This window comes from Desmodus rotundus, chromosome 8 (assembly GCF_022682495.2).
Source record: "Desmodus rotundus isolate HL8 chromosome 8, HLdesRot8A.1, whole genome shotgun sequence".
Classification (NCBI taxonomy): Eukaryota; Metazoa; Chordata; class Mammalia; order Chiroptera; family Phyllostomidae; genus Desmodus; species Desmodus rotundus.
This window is the reverse complement of record NC_071394.1, coordinates 120,124,412-120,138,258: the sequence shown is the minus strand read 5'-3', so window position 1 is coordinate 120,138,258 and position 13,847 is coordinate 120,124,412. Positions and strand designations below refer to the sequence as shown.

Genomic DNA, 13,847 nt, shown 5'->3' with positions numbered 1-13,847 from the left:
TATTCCAACAACCCCCTCCTTTGGGTTTGACTAATTTGCTACAGCAGTTCACATAACTCAGAGAAACATTTTACTTACTAGATCACCCATTTATTATAAAAGCATAAAACTCAGGAACGGGCAGAAGGAAAAGATGCATAGGGCAAGATATGTGGGAAGGGACGTGGGGGTTCCATTTTCCCAGCACACCACTCTCCCCAAATCTCTAAATGTTCAATCTGAAAGCTCTACGAACTCAGTCCTTTTGGGTTTTTATGGAGGCTCCATTACAGGCATGATTGATAAAATTATTGATCACCGGTGATTTAACTCCCAGTCTCACTCTACTCCCAGAAGTTCAGGGGGCAGGGCTTACAGTTCCAACCCTCTAATCACAAGGTTGGCTCCACTAGCAACCAGCCCCTATCCTTAAATTACCTAGAGGCTTTCCAAATCACCTCATGAACATAAGAAAAGACCTGCACAATACAATCACTTAGGGGTTTAGGAGCTGTGTACAAGAAACAGAGATAAAGACCAAACAAATATTTCTTACTATAAATCACAATATCACAACAAATCCAAGGTTAATCAAGGTGTTACACAATCAGGAATTCCTGTACTACTACCATCACCAAAACATAAAATGTGGTTATCATTAAGGATAAAGGATGTGTGTTAATATAAGTTCCCAGTACAGTATAGGGATAAATATTCTAGAAAGATTAGAAAAGATGTTCTGACTTTCGGCAAAGATGGAGGCATAGGTAGATACACTGTGTCTCTCTGCACAACCAAAAGAAGGACAACAAATTTAAAAACAAAAAACAATCAGAACTGACAGAAAATCGAACTATATGGAAGTCGGACAACCACAGAGTTGAAGAAGAAACATTCATCCAGACCAGTAGGAAGGGTGGAGAGGACTTGCAGCAAGGTGGAGGCTGGAGGACCTGGGCGGGTGAGGTGGCAGCTGGTAGAACGGGTGGTCTCACATTTGTGGGCAGATAAGCTGCGAGGGACAACTGGGGCTCGAGACAGACGGTACAACCCAGGGTCCCAGGGCAAGAAAATAAAGCCTCAAACCTCTCACTGAAAACACTTGTGCAGGTTGAGATGGCAGTGGGAAAAACTCCCAGCCTCACTGGAAAGTTCGTTGGAGAGACCCAGAGTCCTAGAACACACACAAGCCCACCCACCCGGGAATCAGGACCAGAAGGGCCCTATTTGATTGTGCATAGCGAGGTAAGTGACTGAAAACCAGCAGAGAGAGGTGCAAGGAGCCCTGTTCCCTCTGGGACTCCTCCCCCACATACAGCAGCACAACACAGCCATGTGGGTTGCCCTGCCCTGGCAAATACCTAAGGCTCCACCCCTTACTACAGAATAGGTGTATGGAAACAAAAAATATATGGCCCAAATGAAAGAACAGATCAAAGCTCCAGAAAAAATGCAACTAAGCAACGAAGAGATAGCCAACCTATCAGATGCACACTTCAAAACACTGGTAATCAGGAAGCTCCCAGATTTGGTTGAACATGGTTGCAAATTAGATGAAAAAATGAAGGCTATGCTAAGTGAAATGAAGGAAAATGTACAGGGAACCAACAGTGACGGGAAGGAAACCAGAACTCAAATCAATGTTGTGGACCAGAAGGAAGAAATAAACACTCAACCAGAATAGAATGAGGAAACAAGAATTCAAAAAAACGAGGAGAGACTTAGGAACAACTTTGTCCCTCCAGGACAACTTTAAACATTCCAACATCCGAATCACAGGGTACCAGAAGGAGAAGAGGAAGAGCAAGAAATTGAAAACTTACTTGAACAAATAATGAAGGAGAACTTCTCCAATCTGGTGAAGGAAATAGACTTCCAGGAAGTCCAGGAAGCTCAGAGAATCCCAAAGAAGTTGGACCCAAGGAAGCACACACCAAGGCACATGATAATTACATTACCCAAGAGTAAAGATAAGGAGAGAATCTTAAAAGCAGCAAGAGAAAAGGAGACAGCTACCATATATTTCGGACTACAAGACGCAGCCCCCCAACTTGGGTGGGAAAATGGGGCTGCGTCTTATAGTCCGAATGTGGCTTACCTGGCTGGGGGTGGAGGGAGGGGCGGCGGTGGTGGAGCTGGGTCACAGGAGGCAGGAGCAGGGTCACTGCTGCAGGGAGCCAGCAGCGGCAGGAGTGGGATGATGCTATGGGCCCTGGGCTGGGAGGAGGGTACAGGCAGTGCAGCTCGTTAGGAGAAGAAAGCCTATGGCGCCCGCATGTGCCTCCATCACATGACTGGTATGTCCTCCATTAACATTAACATAGGCAAATTCCACTGCCAGGTCACCTGTCAATGTGGCCCTGCAGCTGTTGCAAAACTACAACTTCCATCATGCTTGGACAGGTTGGGATGATGGGAGCTGTAATTTGGCAACCGCTGCAGAGCCACACAGGTTGTGCAAAACTGCTGTCCCCATACAAGAGTGTTGCACAACCTGTGACCCTCCAGCAGCAGATCCCCCCATAACAGTGCATCATCCACTGATGTTCTCAGCTACAGTTCCCCCATAACTATGAAGGACACAGTGCTGATAGTTGTCATTACTGTATTTTTGTTGTAGAAAGATACAATAGCGTACCGTAGTCTCCTGCTGAATGTACCGTAATTGTGGAAAGATGTCCACAATTGTGTAAGACGTAATTGTGTAAAGGATGTTATTAAATATTTTACCGCATTTTCTGCTTCAAAATTTTTTTCCCAATTTTCTTCCTCTAAAACCTCGGTGCATCTTATGGTCTGGTATGTCTTATAGTCCAAAAAATACAGTACCTATGAAGGAGTGCCCATAAGACTGTCAGCTGATTTCTCAAAAGAAACCTTACAGGCAAGAAGGGGCTGGAAAGAAGTATTCAAAGTTTCCAAAGTCATGAAAAGCAAGGACCTACATCCAAGATTACTGTATCCAGCAAAGCTATCATTTAGAATAGAAGGGCAGATAAACTGCTTCCCAGATAAGGTCAAGTTAAAGGAGTTCATCATCACCAAGCCTTTATTATATGAAATGTTAAAGGGACTTATCTAAGAAAATGAAGATCAAAAATATGAACAGTAAAATGACAACAAATTCACAGTTATTAACAACCACACCTAAAACAAAACCAAAAACAAACTAATCAAACAACTAGAACAGGAACAGAATCCCAGAAATGCAGGGTTATCAACAGGGGAGTAGGAGGGAGAGGGTGATAAGGTACAGAGAATAAGTAGCACAAACATTAGGCAGAAAATAGACAAGGGGAGGTTAAGAATAGTATAGGAAATGTAGAAGCTAAAGAACTTACATGTACGACCCATGGACAAGAACTAATGGGGGGGAATGAGGGTGGGAGGGGGTATGCAGGGTGGAGGGGAATAAGGGGGGGGGGAATGGGACAACTGTAATAGCATAATCAATTTTAAAAAAAGATGTTCTTACCATAAAAGATCATCTGTTAGTCTGTCTATAATGAGAACAATTAAGTTATCAATATGATTATCATCATTAGAGGGGGGAAATGAGCATCATTATTGCCGTAACAGTATCTTGCTCATTTAGGCAAAGAACAAGTAACAAGTCTCCTTGAGTGTCTTTACATTACAGGTGTTAAAATCTTCAAAATGGCTCTGGCCTATTTTAATTGTTAAGTGAACAGTTTTGAACAAAACTTAAATTACTTTATATTAGGATTAATAAAACCTGTATTTATACCCCTCAAATGTAAGGCAGCTAAGCTACACTAGATTGTTATTTCTGAAAGGAGTATGCCTGGCATGTTTTCTAACAGTTAATACATTTCACAAAAGAATCTCTACTTCCTTGGGGAATACATATAAGAGGAATACCAGAGGGGTTAAAATAGCTTAAATCATTAAGTCGGACCATTATCCAAATAGAGCCTAATTCAAAGTCATTTATATTTCTCTCTGGCATGTATTAGATGGGATTTGGGGGAGAATGGGTAATAAGTATGTATACCTTTCGTATGAGATACACGGTTTAAATTTTCAACTAACAATGATTAACTATGGTAACAGTCTTCTATTCACAAAAGAAATCAACTGCTATCCATTTAAGTACTATAGCATGGGTTCCACACTAATGCACAGCAGGAAAAAAACCCTGAATTTCATCAAAATCATTCTGACCAATAAGCAGAAATGCATTAGAGAGCATTCAGGTTTGTCTGAAGAACTATTTTCTAATTTTAAAAAAGCTTGTTAGCAGAGTACACACAAGAAAAATAACTGCACGAGATTATAAAGACTGGGGTGGACCTCTTTCTTAATGTCCAGTGTCCTTTGTCTTAAGATTTGGCACAACATGTCTTTAGAAAAAAGGAATAAAAAAGCTTGTAAGCTGGAATCACGTTTCCAATATACTTAATCACTTGCTAACTAACACATAATGCGAAATTTGCACACACCACAGATTTCAAGTTCCTATACAAAATCTATCACCTTTGCTTTACCTTTCCTTGAATAAAACGTATCCCCTGAAGGCTGTTTCTGGAAGGATCTTATTATACCTCTCCCATTCTTCCTAAAGACCAAGACAGTACTAAATCAGTAAAGAAAACAAAAATTGGGAAAAAAATAAAGGTGGTCACCATGAAGACTGGAATAAGAAAACAACACAGAAAACAATGTGAGAAATACAAGCTATTCAAGACCCCACAAGAGCTACACAGTTAAAATTACACACAACCCAGGGTCATCAATCCTCTACAAAAATGTCAATATTTCAATACATTAAACATTCTATTCTTAGGGTTTTCCGAAATTCCTGCAGTTTATATCTCCTTCCAACATTTTGTCTTTCTTTCCCTTTTTCTTTATTTCTGGAAAGAACTACCACTTCTTTCTTTCAAGAAAAAAAAAGGACCCCTTCCTTCCTTCCTTTCAAGAACTAACTACAGCCACTCCTTGCCTTATGTAAACTTTAATACACATACTTAAAAATGAACAACAGTTGGCAAAAACTGTTAATTCAAAGACTAATAACTTTGCTTTTATCTGATTACTTCATTATTTTTTAGTCTCTTGAAGGACAAAAATGTGTCCTCCCCTGCTCACTCTTCCTTGTAGTCTCACTGTCAATTTTAAGACTGCACCTACCCAGCCAGTTAGTACCTTTAAAAAAGTTGTCAAGATTGTCTAGAGACACAGCTGGCTCCAGCTCAAGTATTCGATCTTGAAATAATTTTTGATCTCCAACGAAGAGATGAATGCCTTCCCCTTTCTAGGTACTTCCTGCTGCAAAAGAGCTCGAAATCAGCCTGGTTGATCAAATTATTGCATAACTTTATTATCCACACACTTTCAACAACCCTTTGATCAATGAAGATGAACATTTAAAGCAATACTGAGCAAAAAAAGCAAGACACAGAAGCCACAAGAATGTTTATTTAAAATTTTAATATAGGCAACACTATATTATTTAGGAATGCACAAAGAATTATACCACCTATGAGGAAAAGTAAGGATGTAATTACTATAAAAGTGGGGAGGGGGAATGGAAAAGGCTTTTGAGTTGGTAGCAATGTTCTGTTTCTTGATCTTGGTGATTATCACATGAGTTTTTGTTTTATAATTGGTCACTACACTGTAAATTAGGCTTATATTCTTTTCAGAATGTGTCATTTCACCATAAAGGAAAAATGATTTAAACACTGAAATTAAACACCTTCTCACAGATGATAAGGGCCTTTGTAGAACACATCCCTTGCTTATGTAAACCTACATAAACACTTAAGGCATTTTCAAAGAATACCTCAAAAAACTACAGGAGTGCTCCATTGTTTTTCCTGTGGATTGCACAAGATGTTATAATAGTTTACTTCAATAATTAAACCTTAAATGGGGTAGACTGCACTTTATTTACAGGAGTTACTGGTGTTTGAAGAATAGGCATGAGGTACTAAAAGAGAAGATCTTAAAAGTTCTCACAAGAAATTTTTGTAACTATGTACAGTGATGAATGTTAACTAGACTAATTGTGGTAATCATTTTGAAAAGTATACAAATACTGAATCATTATATCATATACCCAAAACTAATGTAATATTATATGTCAATTATACTATGTATACCCATACACACTAGATACATATTGCTAGATTTCACTAAAGAACAGAACACAGTACTGTGAAGAAATATATTTTACTGCCTGAGAATAGCTAATAAACCTGTAAGGCATGAAGTGAAATTAAAAGGAAACTCCAAAAGAAACACTCAACTTGATTTTCAACTAATTACCAATACTTCACCAATATAAACAAAATTTCTTTATGTCTTCATGCCATATTTCCCTTTGGACAGGAATGAAGGGGAAAAGGCCAAAAATTAAAGTTTGAGAACTTAAACTATGAGAACTATTAACTTATAGAAATTACAGGTAACTGATGAACACAATTTTTTAAATCACTAATTCTAAAAGATGTCAAATGACGCAAAAGCTGTTCCAACAGCTAATCTTGAATTGCCAGCATTTCCAATACTGTGGTAGAAATGAACTTTCCCTCATCTTCTGAAATAAGTGTCAAACAACTTCTCATAAAACTCCCTCCAATGCAAACATAGGTGCAAAGAAAACAGAAAAGAATCTTGACAAGCTACAACTGTACCACCTTAGAAAAAGTACTTCACCCCTCTCACAGTCAGTTTCTTTGCCCAGAAAACAAGCCAAGCCAACGTGTAAGTACCCTAAAAGTCCATTAGGCTAAAGAATTCTGGGTCTACTCTAAAATTTTAGCTTCCACCCTTTAGTGGGATGGCTTAATACTTCCAACTTCATTAATATGAACTTCTTACAAACAAAATAAATTTAAATGTAAACACTCAGTTGTATTAAATTAGCTTTTCCTCTCATTCAGCTATTCTCTTAAAATTGCTTTCTCTGAAAATTCCATAGTCATCCAGATTTAAAAACTTCAAGCCAACATCATCTCTTCTCTTTCCTACATTAAAGCAAAGTAATTATCCATCACCAAGCCAGTGAGCTTGGGTAGAACACAGATTGTGCCCAGGCATTTTGATAGGCCAATATGTTAAGGCTTAAATCAGGGCAGCTGATTAAAAAACAAATTAAATGAAGGACACTTTCATTTAAGTTGGCCTCGGAGGCAGAGGATGCAGTAAAAAGGACATAGGCAGACATGCATTATTTAATTCTTATGGGGAATACCAAATTGAAATATCTTTTATTTATAGAAATGAGATGTTACCCAATCTCAATTCTGAGATCTAAATCAAGTTGTAAGACACTGTAAAAACTGCATGTTTACTACCATTTACACCATTTATTAAAGTTATCCTACAACATTAAGTTCCACAGAAAGAATCACAAATGGTCACAGGTGACATAGTCGCTTTAATTATTCACTTAATTAAGAATAGTACAAACTTGACTGACATAGAGGCATTCACCAACTTATATATAGGTAATATTCCAAAATATGTGTAGCTGTCTTTCTTCTTAAACTATGAAAACATGTTTCCAAAGAAAGAGAATTCCAATAGTGGTTAGGTTCCCTGGCAAACAAATGCCAGTAACCTACATTTACCTAAAATACAAGAGCTTCTTCTAACCCTTACTGTTACCTAACATACTTGTATCCCACCCCCCTCCAATTCCATAGTATTGCCACTTCCTATACAAATTTTTAAATCCTTGGAAATTATTCATGGTAAAGTGAGGACACAGAAACCTCAGAAAAGAGTAAGTGGCTTAAGAACAAAAAATAACCACCAGAATCAAGTAACTCAAATAAAGGAGTAAAGATAGAGTAACCATTTACATTTCTTTTTTCCCTTTCAATGTATTAATTTGGTCCATGCATTATACTTGTGATTCCTATATTACTTGAAAATGTTTTTCTTTTTTCCTATTCATTGTAGGAACTGTCAGGAAGCCACTTTTGCAATCATACATAAAACTAAATTAAGTATTACATCTGGATTAAACATGGCAAAGAACGAAGATGAAGAAGACAGAGTAAGCAACAGGCTGACCAATAAAAAGCTTCTAATAATTCCAAAGAATTTAGGAATTCCACATCAATTAAGTCTAATAAAACCATCACAAATACACTTGTAACAACTTCTGAGTTTCTCCTCAAACATCAAATTCAGCAAAGTCAAGTTATTCAACTAATGATGTACTCAGGTAAGTTACTAACCAAACCCCAGAATGACTAAATCCGATTCTAATCTGCTGTCCAATTGAGGAGTGTGTAGAAAAAGTACTTATGCCCATTATGTTCAAGTACTACAGAAAATAAATGCTACCCCCAAATAAGAGATCTTCTTTATCACGGAGTTAGGGAACAAAGATAACATTCTTTATTTTGCATGAACAGTATGCTGTCAGTATCTATAAGAAAGGTTTAAAAGCAGTAATGCACAGATGGAAACATGATGAAGTAAAATAACTGTAGAATCTAGGTGTTGAGTATGAGTGTTCACTATAAAATTCTTTCAACTTTTCAGTATATATGAAAATTTTCATAACAATTTTGAAATATGTAGATATGTTGCACTGTACAATACTTTATAAACTTTGTAATTCAGGTTAAATGCAGTTTTGTCTCTCTCTAAAAGCATTAAGCTTTCACAAATTGAGAAAAAAATGATTTGGTCACTCAAAAATAATCATCTTTCCATTATGTTTGGCAGCAAGTATGCACTGATGAATACTAAGCTGTTACAACAAAAAGAACTTTTAACACTGTCTCATATTAGAAAGCACTCAAAATTTACCGGGAGCATACAACTCAAAGACAGATTAAGTAAAGTCAGGCCAGTAAGTTCCCCCATAGTTCATAACAACTGGGCCAGAGCCTAAAACCTAAATCTTTACTTTGAGTTTCTCATGCTTGGTGTACAACCAATGTTGCCTTTATGCAAATTACATATGGCAGTAAGGGGTATGCAGTCTTACCCAAGTTAGTCCTCTCAACAAAACCCTAAAGAGAAAGAAAAACTTCCAAAGTCTTTGCTGACAGATCCTAACTAGCCCAGGACCTATTATATATGCCTCATGAAACCCATGATTACTACCTACAGGAGCCACCGCACTTACCCTAATTGGGAGCAGGTCCAATTCAGCATCTCAATGCACTCACTCCCTGCAGCTCCTCCCTAAACGCTCTTGTAACTTAAAATGACCTCAAGGGCTCAAGGCTAGAAAAATTTTAAATTACCTCATATGAAATCAGTGACAGTGTACCTGTTCTGAAGTACAGCTGAACTGCTGTTGCTAATGATTCCACACTTTTTAAGATTTGGGGACGCTTTGTTCTAAAACTGGTTTTATTACGCATTTTGTCTTCTTCAGAACTGAGGTCAGTAGCCTCTTTTTGTCATCTGGAAAGTCAAGAAAAACATGACGACCTCAAAGAACAGGAAGTAGTCCCCAAGTTACAAACAGCTAATGTTCCAAAGGTTTATCACTCCTCTGAAAACATATTCCGTTATTAATTCACCTATATATACCAGTGTTTATAAAAAATTGCATTCAAGTTTCAACTCTGAGCTGCAGCTTTCTGCCCTTTTACAGCTAGCTGCAGCCCAAACTCGAGGCTCAGAGAATTCTCTCTCCACATCTCTGGGGAGAATCCACTACAACCTGTGCAGGCAGGGGAAAGGGCAGCTCTCCTCACAGAGGGAGATTTTACAGGGCTTCTGTGGGAAAGCTACCCTAATTTACCAAGATAGCAGTTATGGAAAAGGTACTTGGTTAACATAATGTAAAAGTATAACAGTTACAACAAAAAGAAGTGGAAATTACATTTTGCTCCAGATAAAAATAAGATAAAATTAGGTGCTGCTAAACTAAGCAGTCAACCAAATGTTTGACAAGTAGAGAACATACTCTCAAACTGCTTCCTCATGTCTGATCAACTCAGCTGATAAGGGAGGAAATTAATGAAGTGAAGTGGCAGGAAAATCATTACCAATAATGTTGCTAAGTTCTAAAAATGTGCATTGTACTTTAAAATTCAGTAAATATATAATATTCAACACCATATACCACCCCTTATAACTGGTAAGATTTGTTCTTTTTAAAAACTGACAATTTAAACAAGTATAACTTTGTGACAATGAGTCACCTTCAACAGCTAACAAGTCTCTTACACAATTTAAGAACTGTAAAATTTACAGAAATAATACACAGAGAAAGTAAACTTTTCACTAAAAATACTTCAGAAATGAAGCTGGTAACAGAGACATGAAAAAAAGGATCAAGGAAGGCCAGAATAAAATGGTCTGTAGATAGAGAACCTGAGAGGAACATTTCAGTATTATTAAAGGTTCATGTCCATTGCTAAATGTTAAAATGGTAATGTGCGAGACTCCCAAGGTAGCGTATAACACTAGGATGTTAGACTGTAGATCAGTCAAAGTATTGGTAGTACTATTAGTAGCTTTGTAGGAGAACTGTTTTAAAAATCCAAACAACAGGCAATCTGTACCTAAACCCCTCTCTTTAAAATTTTTCAACAACAGTGGGCTATAAGAATGAGAAGACTAACTACCTGAAATCTTTAAAGGATATGAAAAATCAGCAAACAGGATTTCTTATTGTCTTAAACCTAAGTCTCTTTAAAGTCACTTGAATTATACTTAGACATTAGGTTTATCTCTGTTCCCAGTAAGGGATAGGGACAATTCCTTTATTATAAAGGGCTATTTACTATTAATCAGAAATCTAACATTATGAACATAAACACTTCATCAGAAATATAACAAAATGTAAATATTAAAATTATCAGTAAGCAGAACACCTAAATGAAGTAGGTCTTTAAGACTTAAGAGGTGTACATACCTTTAGCTTTGTGTATTGTGATTTAGAATTCAAATGTTATACATTTAGCTCAAGGGTAGTTTCTGAAACGTGTTTTTATACATAGAAAAATAGAAGTGAAACCAATTTTCATGTGGATAAAAAGGGGTTATGTTCTTCAAGTATATTTTTGAAACCAGAAAAAGAAAATGTTTCATTCTTTGCCATACTTTAAAAAAAAGGAATATTATCTGCAAAGCAACCTAGTAAGACTTTTCATGATTACTGATCCTTGGATGACTCAAGAGATTTCTAATCTTCCTTCAAAGTAAGGGCAATAATGACAAAATCATCTCATCATTCAGCTGTGAATTTTTCTGCAACCCTTAATATTACCCTCAACATAACTACTAATATTAGGCCCTCCGTTTGTAAGAATGATACTCTGAAAACATCCAATTTTTGTTACCACTAATGTTTGGTCAGCCATGCACTACTGCTGTAATCTGAAAAAACAGAACTTTCTCTTTTCACACTGCTCAGTAAAATACTAGCGGTTTTCATTTTTTGGTTCCAATTTCATTTTTATCTAATCTGGTGTTTCAAAGCAAAGACTAAGAATACTGCACCTAGTTCACAAAGCTTCACAGTAATTTATTTTCTTCTGTCCTTCCAATTAACATAAAAGTTGTTTTCTAATTCTGTAATAGAACATATAACAGTCTTTCCACAGCTTTAAAAAAAGTTAGAGGAAAACAATAAAAACTTCTAAAATGTAATTAAAATGTTTCATGGAAAATGTCACAGTAATTAACTGTTATCCTAAACTGAATTCTTGGTAAGTGGGCCCCTCTGGTATTCAATACATGATGTATTACCAATTTTTATATCCATAACAGAACTCCAATCCAGTACTTTGATATATGGGTAACTTACTCCACAAAATATTTATTATCTATGTATTTAGTGACTCTCAAGAAGATTTTCTCTCTGTATTTCAAATGATAAATATCCTAAAGTTTAGTTAGATCTGGCAAGTAGGAGGTCAAGTTTACTTTGTTAGTAAACTAACAAAATGATTTTAGTTGTTTAAAAGGTATAAACAAACTCAGGTTGGCAAGTTGGAAAAAAATCAGTCTTCCTATCTAGATAATGCACAGACCAATATAGTGTCTAAATTAGCTATTGCTTTTAATGGGGTAATTTTCTATAACATTCAAGTGACTCAACCTGAATACACATACCATCTGCAACTCCGGTATTACAATCCAGGGCTCCCTATCACCGCGGTAGTTTGCTCTCTTATCCACAAATCCTCCTGCAGAGACCAATAAAGGAACTAATGCAATGCTTTCCGACACTGTGCACAGCATACAGAGGGTGACAGTTTAGCCAATAGAGTAAAGATTTTGCTCTAAAAAGCAATCCAGGAGAGTTATGGAATAGTGAGGTGCAGAGTGCACTTACAGGACCTTGAAAAATGCCACTCTTGAAAAAAAAATCTAATGTTAAGTAAATAAGACTCCCTAGCTTTCAGATCACTTTCACGGATGTTATTTCCTTTCCTCCAACACCTCACTCAACTCTCTTTCAGAGAAACGGTGAGCTGCGAGGCTGAGTAGACAGAGCTGCTGCACATCCAGACTCCACTCCAACCGCAGCAAGGCAACCCCTGGCCGATCCCACGCCAACCGGCGACCACGCGCTCGCAAAAATGAAAGACGGCGATGGCCCCGGGCGGGGAGGCGCGGAGTCCGCCGCGAGTCTGCGGGCTCCCGGAGTGGGCCGGCCGGACTCTGGGAGCCGAGCCCGCCGCGAGGGGCTTCGCTCACCCTCCTGGGAGTCGATACACTTGCCCCGCCGGGGGTCAAGGTCCCACTCGGGGACCCCGACGCCTCGTCTCGAGCTGCTCGGGGGAAACTTCGCCCACGGGGAGGGGGCGCGCCCGCCTCTGCGGGAGAGGGGGAGCGGGGCTCGGCGGCGGCGGCGCGGGGCCAGGTCCGGGGAGAGCTGCGGGTCGAGGGTCTCCGCGGGCCGCGGGCGGGGGAGGGGCGGCGGGGCACTCACCACGGGTCGAACTCGTGAATGATGCTTTCGAAGCGAATGACGGCGAAGAGGCGCGAGCTGAAGCCGGCCAGCCAGGCCAGGAAAAGGATGGTGAAGGAGAGCAGCGACTGCCAGCCGGCCGGCTGCGACAGACCCCCGGACAGCCCCGCAGGGGCCGGCTTCGGCGACGCCACGCTGCCTGCCGCCTTGTGCGTGCACTGGGCCCCGGGCCCGTGGTGGCCGTGCCGGCTGTTCCCCAGAGCCATGAGGCCGCTCCACGGGGACGAGTTGAGGGACGACTTGTGCTTGCTCTCCGGGGCCGAGGGCTCCGCCATGTTGTGCCCCGGCGGCGGGTCTCGCTTCTCGCCGCCGCCGCCGCCGCCGCGCCTGGTGCGAGGGGTGCTGGGCGGGGACCCGAGGAGGAGGAGGAGAAGGAGGAGGAAGAAAAAGGAGGAGGGAAGAGCGCCACGCGCTCCCGCCCTCAGCGCCGCGAGGCCGGGGAACTGGGGGTGGAGGTGGCGGTGGGGAGTCTACGCCTCCGCAGCGGCCGCGACCGCCGCTCTCTCAACTCGGATGGCCCTAGCGCCCCACTAGCCATCCGTATCCCCAGTGAAGCTGCGGCAGCGGCGAAAGCCGACGGGACGAGGGCGCCAGAGAAAGAGCAGGAGCAGACGGAGGCAGTACCTCGAATCGGAACAGCAATGACATTCTCCCTCACTCTCACCGCCCGCCCCGCGGAGAGGAGCAGGAGGAGGAACCCCCTGGAGCCCGGGCGGAGCTCAGGCAACCTCTGACTCCGCCCCCAACCCAACAGGAACTGGCTTTTCCACCTGTCACAAAGCGACAGGTCCGTTAGGGGGCGGGCCCAGAACTGCGGAGCCCACCAATAGGAGCCCGAGCTGGGGCGGGGATTGGCTCAACCGTCCTTCCACCCCTATCCCCTCCCGGCCTCGCGCCCATTCGCCCGGAGCGGCCGTGCGGCGCGGCTACGGTTTCATTG

General features: G+C 40.4%; 1 protein-coding gene and 1 non-coding gene across 3 annotated transcripts in view; one reads left to right on the top strand and one right to left on the bottom strand.

The window, feature by feature from the left end:
• Nucleotides 1–13,601, bottom strand: part of STT3B (STT3 oligosaccharyltransferase complex catalytic subunit B) — an 83,091-nt gene extending 69,490 nt beyond the window's left edge. Inside the window, exon 1 of one of the 2 annotated variants that reach the window (XM_053930418.1) lies at nt 12,869–13,601. In XM_053930418.1, coding sequence (XP_053786393.1) covers nt 12,869–13,182 — 314 coding nt within the window. In that variant the 5' untranslated portion in view covers nt 13,183–13,601. The remainder of the gene's footprint in view (nt 1–12,868) is intronic. The other variant, XM_053930419.1, reaches the window with a different exon arrangement.
• Nucleotides 4,216–4,343, top strand: LOC112310034 (small nucleolar RNA SNORA81). The gene has a single exon (XR_002975349.1). It is a non-coding gene; the product is annotated as a small nucleolar RNA SNORA81 (small nucleolar RNA).
• Nucleotides 13,602–13,847: the final 246 nt, after the last annotated feature.